The sequence below is a fragment of the Neopsephotus bourkii genome, unplaced genomic scaffold (genome assembly GCF_033783945.1).
Source record: "Neopsephotus bourkii isolate Nb327-2 ecotype Australia unplaced genomic scaffold, CSIRO-AGI_Nbou_v1 NB_951, whole genome shotgun sequence".
Classification (NCBI taxonomy): domain Eukaryota; kingdom Metazoa; phylum Chordata; class Aves; order Psittaciformes; family Psittacidae; genus Neopsephotus; species Neopsephotus bourkii.
This window is the reverse complement of record NW_026901445.1, coordinates 954881-967907: the sequence shown is the minus strand read 5'-3', so window position 1 is coordinate 967907 and position 13027 is coordinate 954881. Positions and strand designations below refer to the sequence as shown.

The 13027-nt window shown below is 43.4% G+C and overlaps 1 protein-coding gene across 10 annotated transcripts in view; it reads left to right on the top strand.

Moving 5' to 3' along the window:
- TLL2 (tolloid like 2) overlaps positions 1 to 13027 on the top strand; it is a 508271-nt gene that overhangs the window by 69602 nt on the left and 425642 nt on the right. For all 10 annotated transcript variants that reach the window (XR_009726296.1, XM_061358696.1, XM_061358697.1 and 7 more), the window contains 5 exons: positions 1151 to 1266; positions 3226 to 3328; positions 5971 to 6087; positions 9633 to 9778; positions 10725 to 10920. Coding sequence is in view for 9 of the 10 variants with exons in the window: in XM_061358696.1 (XP_061214680.1) it covers positions 1151 to 1266; positions 3226 to 3328; positions 5971 to 6087; positions 9633 to 9778; positions 10725 to 10920 (678 nt within the window). In the remaining variant the exon portion in view is untranslated. The remainder of the gene's footprint in view (positions 1 to 1150; positions 1267 to 3225; positions 3329 to 5970; positions 6088 to 9632; positions 9779 to 10724; positions 10921 to 13027) is intronic.

The following is a 13027-nucleotide window of genomic DNA, read 5'->3' as shown; positions in this document are numbered from 1 at the left end:
AAATTCCAACCCGCCCATCTAAATGTAATTATGGCTGAAAAATTAGTGAGGGTGTGATAACATGAGGCAGAGGAATATTCTCTAGCATTTCCATGGGAAGGGGAGGTCCTTGTCGGAGCTTTCAAAGCACTCCTGCTTAACAAGGGATTTTTGGGAGCTGCCTTACCGTCACTGAGGAAACCAAGTTGCAGGTCAAGGCAGCCTTGTAAGATCAGCTCATTATGAAATTGGAAAAAAACTGGAAAGCAGATAAGCCAAGGTCCCTGCTCCTTGCAATAGGCATTTGCATGTGTCTAGTGAGCACTCTGAAGGAGATGGGAGCTTTGATATTTACGATCCTCCCACCTAGCCCATCAGCTGCTCTGCAGATGTAGATGGTCACTCCCTGTTCCAGCTCAATCCTTCTGGATCAGAGAGCAGGAACTACAGTAGTCACAGCTTTCCCAGATGTTGGAAGCTGTAGTTCCCGAAAGGAGCATATGTGTGTGCATATTACTTGCTTTCCAAAAGTCGCTCTGGGATCTACATTTCATCAACTGCAGCAGGCCACAAAAACAGGAAGGCGGAGAGCAGTGAGCTGCAGTACTCACATTTTATCCTGCACAGTATGACAGAAGGGTAGGTGCTGAACAGATGAAGCATGAGGGCAGTGGGGCTTGCCCTGCTTTTGTTAGGGTATTTTAGCCCTCCAGAAAGAGGAGGTACCTTAACAATGGTAACTAAGGAGAACTTCATTGTGTAGCTTGTAATGAGGGGAAAACAGATTTGCTGGCAGCAGTCTTGGGGTTGCAAGGTGGAGTGGGGTTGATATTTTGCATTTGAATGATGGATAAGATATTCCTCAGTAGGGTTGAAACCTGAAAGTGCTGGCATGTGGAAGGAAGATGAAGGAGGAGGGGTGTCTCTTTAAAAGCTGTTTCACCTGTGTCCTTGCACTGACCATCATCTATCCAGAGGATTCTGCCAAATTTCACATCACCGCTTTGGCAAGGTCTCATTTGGTCAGCGACCTTTATCCAGTACCATGAATGATCATCCTTGGAGCACCAGCCACCAACCTGCACACAACCATGTGCAAACATTTTGGTAGCCTCTGATGTCTTTCTGAAAGTCACTCCTTGTTGCTGGTTTCTTTTTCCTCCTCCTGCAGCTTGTGGAGAGACTTTGCAGGACTCAACAGGGAATTTTTCAGCCCCTGGCTTTCCAAATGGCTACCCGTCTTATTCCCACTGTGTCTGGAGGATCTCAGTGACCCCAGGGGAGAAGGTAGGTGCCAAGCCAACACAAGGTGTACTCTGTGCTTCCCTTGCATGTGGTTTTGCCTGTGATGATGGCTTTAGCAACTACCAGTGATCTTCAGCATGCCTGGAGTGCAGGGTTGGAGCCTGGAAAGGCTCCTGAGCACCACTGCTGTCTTTCCAGAGACAGGATCAGGAATACATGGTCCTGAGGAGAGAAGAGGTACTGCTGGAGCAGAGCCCCCTCACAGGTCTGGGTTGCATGTTGATCTCTGATCCTTCCTCTCTATTTGAGGCTGAACCCTGCGTGGACATTGCATGTCACCCACAGGTGACTGTCAGATGAGTTGGATAAAATGTGCCAGCAAGCTGGCGGCCCAAAGACAGCCTGAGGAGCTGTGACTGACGTTAGTGGCCTGCCCCTGTCACACAGCATAATGTTCCTGTCAGCGGACTCCTGCTCCCAGCCTTGAAACAGTGAGCCCCGCTGTGCATCAATCACCCACCCTGTCCACTTTCTTCCCAGGTCCTTTTATTTTATTGATCTTCCTGTGGAAATGAAATCTTTCCTTAATCCACTAACACCAGCCCTTCAGGCCTTTCATGCCATACCAGCCTGCAAAAATGCACAGCCTGGCCTGGGAGCTGCTCAACAGAGTGGCTTTGCTGAGGACCACCCTCGAAACACACTTAAGACTCAGACTTGAACAAAGAAGAGCAGAGCTCATTCATTTTGCAGCAGACGTCTTGCTCTGGGACAGTTCTGTCTCCTGCAAGCCTGGTCCAATGCAGTGATGAGCTCCCACCATTCACTGCAGGGAGAGCTTCGCCAGGGGCAGAGGTGTCAGGAACTGTCCGGGTTTTGAGACTGTGGCACTGGGAGTTTTGCAGTGCAAATGTTTCTGTAAATTCTCCCTTTGTCTCTCAGCTTCTTCAGAAGAGTTGTACTGGATAGGACCCAGCATCTAAATACTGAACCACTGATGTAAAATAAACAACAAAAAAACAACAAACAAAAAAAAACCCAACTTCAGATTAAAAGATCAAATGCTTCAATTTGTCTGTTTAGTCAAAAGCAGCACTTGGTACAAAGTAGCAGGATAGCACTGAGGCATTAGCTTAGGACAGATACTGGGCTTGTAGTATTCATTTGCATAGAGCAGATGAATCTCTTTTTGCTGTCCTAAGTCAAAAAACTGCTAAAGTGTGAACAAAATAAGCAACACAGTTCCAGACTGGACTCTGCACATCCAGCCAGGGCTTTGGGGGAAAACATCTATTTTAATCTAATGAAGCAGACTGTAGATGTAAGTTAATAAATTCATCAAATCTTGCAAGGAAAAATGCCAGAAGTACACCCCATCAATTACTTCCATAAGCCCATAGAGAGGCCTATATTCCATGTTACAGTGGAAGGGGAGACCAAATGGATAAAATTTTAATGCTAAACTCTGCTCAGTTAATCTGCCAAAACACAATTGTATCATAATGATGGTGTGGGTGTAATTGTCAGAATGTGGAAACTTGTCAGCAAAATTAGCTATTTTTTACAAGTGTCATTTACATAAGGGTAGAGACCCCAAACATCTGTGTTTTGGGTCTGTGTGTTTCTCCATGATGTTCACATTAATCAAAACCAGTGATTCAAATTTTTATGGAAAAAAAAAATAATCCCAAAACCAAATAAACCGCAACAAATAGGGCTTTTTTTAGTAATTTTAGTAACTGAGGAGCAGTGACTGTGAATTACAGGATGGATAGTTAAGTGCTGTCCGCTGTCATGTACTTTCATGGTTTCATTAAATTACTTTGAGAAGCATTTCTTTTTTTTTCAGGAAAGCTGATTAAAAAATCAGCAAACTGTCCAACTGTCTTTTCCTGTATACTCACTTAGGCAGCAGTGTAGCAGAGGTCGAGCACGTAATCTGTAGGGTCTTCCCTTTAAAGTAGCTCCCTTCCCACAGAAGTATATGCTCTCTCCTTTCAGATTATGTTAAACTTCACATCCATGGACCTATTTAAAAGTCGCCTTTGCTGGTATGATTATGTGGAGGTGCGTGATGGCTACTGGAGGAAGGCTCCATTGCTGGGTGAGTACTTGCTTCATTTCAATTGCATTTTGTGTGTTCCTCTTGATGCTTAGGGGGGTAGGTGGAGAAAATAAGCAGAAACAAACTTCTTTACCTGGAAAGAGCTTCCACTGAGCCAGTGTACTGGCCATCCATTAATGTCTCCATCCAGGATGTCAGTGTGCTGTATTCACATCAGATGATCCCTGCTCCAATTCCTTTGGTAGCAGTCTTTATTCCTCCCTTTTGTGGCTTCAGAAGAGATGCAGAGAGGGCATGGCTGGGACTGAAAATGTGGTCTCTGGAGTTTTATTGTGGGGTTTTCCTAAGATCAGGGTAGAACAACCAGGCAGTCGGAATGAAGAAGCCATAGAGCTCCTGGCATTATTTCCCAAGTATTGTGTTTACAAATACACAAGTAGCCTGTGCTTTCAGCCTTTGTACTTCTATCAGGGAACTTGCTAGACCATGCCTAGGATGTCAAAGTGTGCAAGGGCCCTACTCTACTCCTGCTCTCAAATGTAAAATGGTGCACTGCAAACAGCTCTTCCTGCCTGAAAGGAAATAAGTGATCAGGTTGTTTAGCATCACCACTTGTGTTAGAGGTGCTATGCCCCATGCTGCAGCACAGTCAGCATGGGGTCAGTAGGCTTAGGGAGGTCTGGGTGCTCTCCTTGGCCCCACGCAACATCCCAGCCCTGGTACCAGGTGAGGCGCTAAGGCTGAAGCCATGCTGCTTTCCACAAGTTTCCATGGGCCTGACTTTCAGTGCAGAGTTGGAAGCTGGTTTTACTGCTTCCTGCCTGTTTCAGGGTTGGCAGCATGTGTTGCTGTTTTCTGCTGTACGTACATCAGGTAACATTGCTCCAGCAGCTGCGACCTAGCTCCTCTTTACTTATTTTTTTCTGCTGAGTAATTTAAAGGTATTTCAGAAGGCAAGCACCTCCCTGTCCCCCAGTGCAGGTGGACCTGCGAGTGTTCCCATCTGGAAAGAGACACTGCGTGAGTGGCCACAGCTCCCGCAAGGGGCTGAGCCCATGAAATTAGCTCAGAAGAGGCAAACAGACGGCAATTCAGAAGGGGGTGGGGAGGGGATTAGCGTGAATTGTGAAAGCACGGGCTTCTTGCAGGGAGAAAAAAATACATGTGCACTGCATATTTTCCCAGGGAAGTGTGTGAAAACCCAGCCTTTAAATGGTGTATAACTTTTTATGAATGGGCCTTTTATCACACTCTGAGGAGTTTGCTCATTCTCGTTCCTCATCTGCGTTTCCTCTCCTTGACACCCTTGTTAAACTCCAAGTCTAAATCCAGGAGGCAGTTGCTCAGTGACCCTAGAGAAAGGTGCTTTGCAGTGCTGATGTTTTTTGTTAGTATGCCCTTTGGGAGTGGAGGTGGGAGATGCTATTGGTACACTGCAGGGCTGTCACGCTGCCCCAGCAGTGCTGGGCAGCTGGGGGATATAGCAGCTTAGAATTGAGTAGCCAAGTAAAGCTAGGATCCAAGATAATATATGGATGGGTGACTTCGTAAGAGAAAAAAGTTGCAGGTGAAACTGCTGAAGAGAAACAAAGTTTGCAACTCACTTGTGGCCTGCCACAGAGGGATAGCTCTTGCATCCTTGAAGGTCATAGCCTTTGTGACCTGCCAGCCAACAGGCTTTGAACTGACACCTTATTCAGTGTAGGGAACCACCAGTGCAGCCTGCTAATGGGAACTAAGGCGATGTCTTGCAGGTAAGACATTAACCAGGTTTTTTGCCCATTGGAGGTAAGCCTTTGCCTGGTGATGCAATGCCAGGATCCCTATCACTGCTGTCCTGAATAAATTCAACCTCGCAAGCTGCTCTCTGCCCCTATCAAATTCCCACTGGGGATTCAGAGGGACAGGTTGCCAAGGCCACGCTGAATTTCGCATATAGCCCTGCTGGTGTCAGCTGAAGTGAAGAACCACGCTTGCACTGAGTCCTCTCATTGCATACTTGGTTTTTGCTCTGTTTCTGTGAGGAGCTTCTGGCTGGAACTGTTACAGCTGAATCCAGGACAAACAGGTAGAGGAGCACCAAATCAGGTTATTAAGCTTGTTTGGGACATCTGCAGCTGTTCTTTTTCAGGGCTCATTCTTGTTGGCAGGATTTGGGTATTTACCAGTGCAGGTGCCCACCAGAGAGCTCAGATATGGGTGAATCATGGAGCAAAAGGGCTCTTGGTCTCTCTTGAAAGAGATTGAATGGGTTAGGGTTAGGGTTAACTGGGAAGAGGTGAGAACAGAGGACAAGATAGACAACATAGTGTTTTCTCATCAGCATGGCCACATCTCGCCTTTGGTTTGAGTTGGACAATTTTATCTTAGTGCAAAATGCTGAAGGAATTTCCAAGGGCTAACAGGTGGAAAGGATGTTTCTTCATGTCACATCTCTAGAAGGACAAGGGATGTTTTCCCACTTTTATTGAATTAATACTTGAAGAGGATATGAATTAACTGGGGGGGTGGGAATGGGAACAGAAACTCGTTTAAAAGCACAAGTGGTGGGAGGGAAAGGGTGTTTTACACAAGCAAGCTCCTTTAACCACAGCCTCTTTCCTTCCTGGAGCCGTAGGTGCCTGCTATGCTGTGCTGTCCATCAGCCAGGAGATCTTGATCATCTCTTTCCTGCCTTGTAGGTAGATTTTGTGGTGACAAGATCCCTGAACCAGTAATTTCCACGGACAGCAGGCTGTGGATCGAGTTCCGGAGCAGCAGTAACATCCTGGGCAAAGGCTTCTTTGTGGTCTATGAAGGTACAGCCACTAGCTAGAAGTCTGTTGCATTGCACAGAGCAGCCAGAACAGGATGCAGGGGGTTATGGGATCAGCAGGAGTTCTGTGTCACCACATAATTAGAAACAGCTCTCACTCTTGTCTTTATGGGAATAGGCAGATTTTGCAGGCTGCTTCAGCAGACAGGGCATGGATCTTCCAATGAGATCATCACCTTTTGGGGAGGACAACAGGATGGCAGCATGCAGCTATAGATCGTGTTCATACACCACATTCTGCTTCACATAACCAGCTCCTGCAAGCAGCATTGCTGGGTATAGCAGGATTTCTTCCAGTAACTTAGTAGGCAATATTCTGTTTCGGATCATGCATTTTATATTACTTCATGCAGCTTATTTTGTTGTGGGTTTTGTGGGTACTATTTTTTTATTATTATTTATTTTTTTGTAGTCTTTTTGGTTTTGCTTTGTTTTTTCTCAAATGCAGAGGTTGTTCTTTGGCTTCTCCCTTGTATATTTTACTTCCAGAAGGTTAGAAATTAGCATATCGAATCTTCTGCAGGTCAGGTACTTTGGAAACTTGCATGGCACGGAATGCTGAAACCACTTCAGCAGAGCAATACTATAAAAGTCAGTAACAAATGAGTAACATCCCTTCTTCATACATGTTTATTTTTTTACAGTATTGACTCTAAAATGTATTACAAGCCTTTATGGTTATCCAGGCAACAGGCATTTTCTTAGAAGTACCAGTGTTGGCCACAATATTGACTTTCACTGTATCAGTATCAACATTGCATTATCTTCTTTCTGCAGCCACAGAAACAAGCATGACACTGGAAGCCAGTGCTCAAATGTCCAATATACTCATGAATAATGATGCTAACAGAGGGAAGCGAAGAAAACATGGGACTGTTGGAGAAGTGCAAATAAAGCATATGAGGATTTCACAACCGTGTGGGGCTAACAAATCTGTTTGACAGGAGAAATATCTGGTTTCTACAGGAATTGTTGCCCCAGAGACAGAAGTAGCTTCCCTGATTATGGGTTTTTTTACATCTCTCCTGAGAAGCAGCTGTTGCCTGAACCATGTGGTTTGTAACACCCCTTTTATGGTAGTTTGTTGGAATTAGAAGTGATCAAACTAGTACGTCTCTAATAGACTGATTTATTTTGGGTTTTTGTGTTGGTGGGCTTGTCAGATTAATTCTTACAGTGGGTTATTCCCCAGTGATACCTGCTCCAACTTTAGAAGAAAAAGAAAAATAAAAGTCAAGGTGAGGAATGCTTTGGGGAAGCAACTTCTCTGTTCTTCGCCATGGATGTTAATATGGCATCATGCTTCATATTGTTAAATGGTATCAGAAGAAAATAAATATTACCTTGCTTACATGCCAAAGTCACTATGCAGGCTTTCTTTTCTCTTCGTAATTTTCTGTATTTCCTGTTGATTAGTAAATGACCCCTAGAGGCTTAGTAAATATGAGCTATACTTGCTTCGCTTAACTTTTGAGGAGAGCAAATGAAAGCAGAATGTGCATCTTGTGGTCAAACTTCCCTTCGACTCTTCACATTTTTCTAGCTCTTCAAGACTCTGGCTCTTTATGGTAACACTTTCCTGCAATAAACTTCCAATTGGAAAGGTATGAAGTCTATAGCTAAGCCTCAGAGCAAGCAGAGACTATGACTCGCAGAAGCCAGACTGTACCACAGAACCAGTGACAGTCCATTGTATAATTCTTAATTTAGCCTCCTCATGACAGAGCAGCAGGTAGTGAGATTATCAGCACCTCTCTCCATAATTCATTTGCTGAAATTGGAGAGTTTCCAAAAATCCTTAATCCCTATTGACCTCCAGTGCGAACTCTGGCAATGGCTTGTTTCTTTCCTCTGTTGTGACTTCTGTGTCTTGGCAACAAGGGTAACTTTTATTTTCAGGAGGAATTGTGCTTAAATGCTTTAATTTTTAACAATTCTTGTTCAAAACCTCTCTGCATTACTATTAGTTCCTCTTTTTCTTTTGAACTTTTCTCCCTCACATACTAAAAAGCAAAAGTATGGTTTAGCACTTTGTTTCTCTGTGCTCTGCTTTACTTAGAGTGCATGTAAATGTTTGTACATCTGAACACTGCTGGGAGCTCTGTGGCTGAGGACTCATTTTTGGATTTGGATTCCTCCAGGTCTTGGCCCTAAAGTTTCCAGTAAATGGGATGGAAGAGACAGAAGGATGTAGCCACTTGATGGGAAAATTACTTGATACTAAATGACAGTTAATGTAGTGAGAGTGTCCTCATAGTTCAGTTTTTCCTTTTCTTTCATGAGATTCAGGATGGGAAGATGCTGGTGGTTTTGCCCTACAGCAATGCTGACAGCCCTGAATTTGTCATCGTTATTGTCTTCTGAGGCTCTATCAACAGATGTTCTTTCCATTTTACAGTAATGCTCTTCCAGTATACTTTGGAGCTCAGCTAAATTTCAGTGTGAACTATGGCAGTGGTAGAGAATATATTGTTTGCTGGCTGACAGTTTTACAGGGAGACAGTTCTCTAAAGGTTTACTCAGAGGTTCTATATAGCACCAGTTGTAGATCTGAATATATGAATTTCAACTTCAAACTATATTATGCTCTGAAGCTGAATTTTGGGTGCAACTATTTGGTGGTGCCTTAATACTGATTCTCTAGGAAGAAGTTATCACTGCATTAGTGAATCAGTGCTTTTAACTAGGCCACAGTTAAGCATTAGCAGCTTACAAGGCAAAACCAAGGCAATGTTACCCAATGCAGGCAATTTCCAGGACAGTATAGTGAGACCCACATCTGAATACAGTCTCTTGTGGAGAGACTCCAGGAGTGAAGATGATTGATGTCTGTCAGGTGTCATTGCAGTGCCATCTCTCTTGTACCTACTGTCAGTGCGGTTTGTTTGCTTGACTTTAAGCACAGCCAAAACATACATAAGCCTTCTGTAGACATGCATTTTGTGCATCATGGGTTAACACAAGTTTTAGCCTGTGGTCTTACTTTCATTTGTTATTGTCTTGCAGACAATTATGCTGAACTGCTATTGTCTTTGAGGTCTCTGCTAGTTTTATATTAAGCTAGATTATCATTAAACTTTCTGTTCTTGTCTTTAAACTTACTCATCCTTACATTTAGCAACAACCTTAATTTTTCATACACAGCAGTCATCCTGGTGGTCTCCTGGGGAACAGCTGAACTCATGCTTGCTAATGTTGCCATCTTGTGGCTGGATTAGATTTGCAACTGATTTTTTTGTTTTGTTTTGTTTTTTGTTTTTGTTGCCATTTTTCCATGGTCTTTATTGCTCGCAGCAGGTTTTAAGCACTTATTAAGGTGACCAGGAGTGTGAAATGTGAAAAATCATAGAACTTCTCTGTCCCAGTGAGTTCACCTTCTACAGCAGTTGGCACAGAAAGAGAGGAGACACTGTCACTGGGACAAAATGCTAGATTTGTAAAAACTTCCAAGACTTGTATTCTGCCTTTGGGTAACAAGCAGTATCGATACAGATTTGAACAAGGTTTTGCTATTTGTTTTTTATGAAGCTATTTGTGGTGGAGAAATTCACAAAGATGCTGGCCAGATCCAATCGCCCAATTACCCAGATGACTACAGACCTTCCAAAGAGTGCATCTGGAAAATCATAGTTTCTGAGGGTTTTCACATAGGAATCACATTCCAAGCCTTTGAGGTGAGAAATGTAATTTTGTATTACATCGTGAATATTTTTTTGCCTCTGTAGATGTTTTAAAATGAAGATGAAAGTCTAAAAAGTTTAAAAAAAAAAACCAACCCAACTCTTTTGAGTCCTTCATAACGTAATTTCTTCTCACCAGAAGTTTGTGCATTTTGAAGCCAAGTTTTAAATACGAGTTTTCAAAAACTGTTACTCTAGAGAGAAAGAATTAGAAGGGGCACAAAATTGTAGATGATACTAAGTAAGGACTCATGAGTCCTTAAATTTTCAGCTTGGTCAAATGAAGTTGAATGGTCACAATTCAGGTGTCGCTAGGGCTTGGCAGATTGCAGGATGTTTGTGACTCCCCAAGGATACATCATGTTCCCAGATGGCAGACAGGCTTTGAAAAGCTCAAAAAAGCTTTTCTCCTACTGCTTATAGAATCTCTTACACTTTTATCTAGGTGTCCAGTGATCTGTTTCTGGCTACTGATGTATATGTAAGTCAGAGATCGGAATGGCCAGGACCTGGATAAATCCAATCAACCCCATAGACTCTTGTGGCTTGTGTACTTGTACGATGCTTGTCCTGGAAAGGGCTGACACCACCACCTCCTAGCTGTGACCCCACAGCTATTTCTGTAGCCTTTTTTTTTTTTATAGTGTTCTGCTCTGTTCCTTCCAACTTCCCATGGAAAAGCAGCTTGTAGATAGTCGTGGACTGGGCTTCACCAAAAGGAAGCCATGAAAATAGCAGTAGAACTGAGATGTGCCCAGGCTTGAATGCAGTTTCCACTGCAGGAGAGCTCAATGGCAGCAATGAGGCAAGTATGTAGTTGTGACCAGTTGTTTGGGATGCTTGTTTGGAGCTGATCTCTGGCCAAAGTCAAACTGGGTAGCTAGCCTAACTCAGAGCACTCATACTACTGAACTACAGTCATACCCTTTTCCTCTTGCAGATTGAATGGCATGATGCATGTTCTTATGACTACCTGGAGATCCGAGATGGCCTAACTGAATACAGCCCACTGCTTGGTCACTTCTGTGGCTATGAGAAGCCAGAAGATATCAAATCCAGTTCAAATAAAGTATGGATGAAGTTTGCATCTGATGCAACCATCAATAAAGCAGGCTTTGCAGCAAATTTCTTTAAAGGTACATGATCTATTACCTCACAAGGTCAAAGGTTGGGACCGTTCGTCACCAGTCTACTGACATCTCAAAGTGATCAGTTACCACTGTATCTACTTGTAGTTAAGAGCTGTTAGACATTCCTGTACAATCACCAATACTAAGTTTATATACAAATGGTTTAGGGAGTATAGCGAGGTTTGATGCTGAGGCACGAATACCGCCTCCTTGATTAAAGCAGAATGAAAGAGTGCTGGGTCAGTACCAGCACAGGCACTGATGCCTTGTGTTGCACTGCTGGCAGAATGTAACCTCCACTTAGCCATGCCAGGGCACATTTTCAAAGAAAGTACTGATGCTGGGTGCGCAGTGTTCAAACAACTCTCTGCTAAATTGTATTCCAAAGGAAACCTCTGGAGAGAAGGTGAATTTGAATACAGGTAGAATCTTCTGAGTCTTTAGGAGACAAATGTGTTCCTGACCTGAGATCCTCTTCAGAAAGATGTAGATAAGACTTAAGATTTTTCTTAAGAGCTAGACCCAAGACATGGTCCTTTACCAGCATTCTGCTGAGCTGAATAGAGGCAAGAACCAAATATCTAACCACTTTGGAAAATGCCTGCTGAGCTGCTGCAAGGTAGATACTCATGTTTCTGTTAGGTTCAGTGACAGTTTTACAGAAATAACAGTTGCAATGCCAATATTTGGATTGCACAAGTCCTTTATTTATTCCTACTTTAACTTCTGGCTCATGTTAAGGGTGTCATGGTTCATTTGGATCTCTCAAATTTACAGGACAATGTACTCTGTGAAATAAACATCATTTCATGAGCCTGTTAGGAAGTACAACAAACACAGCAGGGCTCAACCCCCTTTGCTTGGACTAGTCTATCGTGTGAATTCACTTACTCACTTACTCTAGTTATAAGGTTTCATAATTTATGGCCTGTAATTCCTAATCCATGTGCTTATGCACAAAAGAAAATAATTACTTAAAGTTTGAGAGATCCAAATGGACCGTGACAAAGGGCAATTGCAAGATCACTGGCAAATACTGTGGTATTTAATTTCAGACCCTGAACAATGTTCACAGTGCCTAGACATCCTTGTTTAAATTTCTCATGTTCCATAAAGACACAGAATACTTCTTCCTAAAGACATTTGGCTTCTTTCAGGAGCTGAAAGCAGTGCAGGCTGACTAGCAGAGTTGTCTTCCAGAGATTAGTACTAAATGGAGACTTTCTGACCTGCAGCAAGCCATTCTCCAGAACCTGAGCTCATCCTGCAAATTTGTAGGAGAACAAAGTTACATACCTGAATCTGGGGCGCTTTCCTTGTGAAACAGTCATAAGTAAATGTATTTGTATTTTTTACGTAAAAAAATGCATAAATGTGCACTTCTACTGCAGTTGCAGACACAAGTGATTTACAGCCACGTTAGAAGCTATTGAACCTGTCATGGAGCAGCAAAGAAATACTCTGCATTCTTTATAGTTAATTCACAGACCAGAAAATAAAATCTGCTCGATCTAGAACTGTTGCAGTATGGGGTTCCTGACTGTGGCAAGGCTTTGCAGGAAGGCAGAGTTATGAATAGAAGAGAATGGAGTATTTCAGTTGGAAAGGACCTACCGTGATTAGTCAAGACTGGTCCTATTTGATGAACATAGCAGTAACTGTAACTGTAACATTATATTGGGTGTAGGTGGCAAGGTGTTGACAGTGGGAGGCTGCAGGGCTGCCTTGTGCTAACTCCATAGTGGACCCACCACAGGACACAGATGAACCTATCAGCTATGTTGGTAGCACCTCGGTGAAAACATAAACCAGAAAGGAGCAAAAAGGGCTGAACAGCAGAGGTAACACCAAAGTGAGAGGTGTTACTCTTAGTAGGAGATGTTGTACTTAATATGAGGTGTTACCTCTTACTTAGTGAGCAGAAGGTGGAGGTGCTTCATGGCAGAGCAGATACTCCCTGCAGCCCATGGAGGACCCAGCACCCGGGTGGGGGGAATGTATTAGAAGGAAGGAGTGCCACACTCATGTACTGGCTGTAGCTCCCCATGCCCTCTGCCTTTGCATGCTAATGGCCTTGCTGAATGGACTGAGTTTAAGCTGTGGTGATACAAGG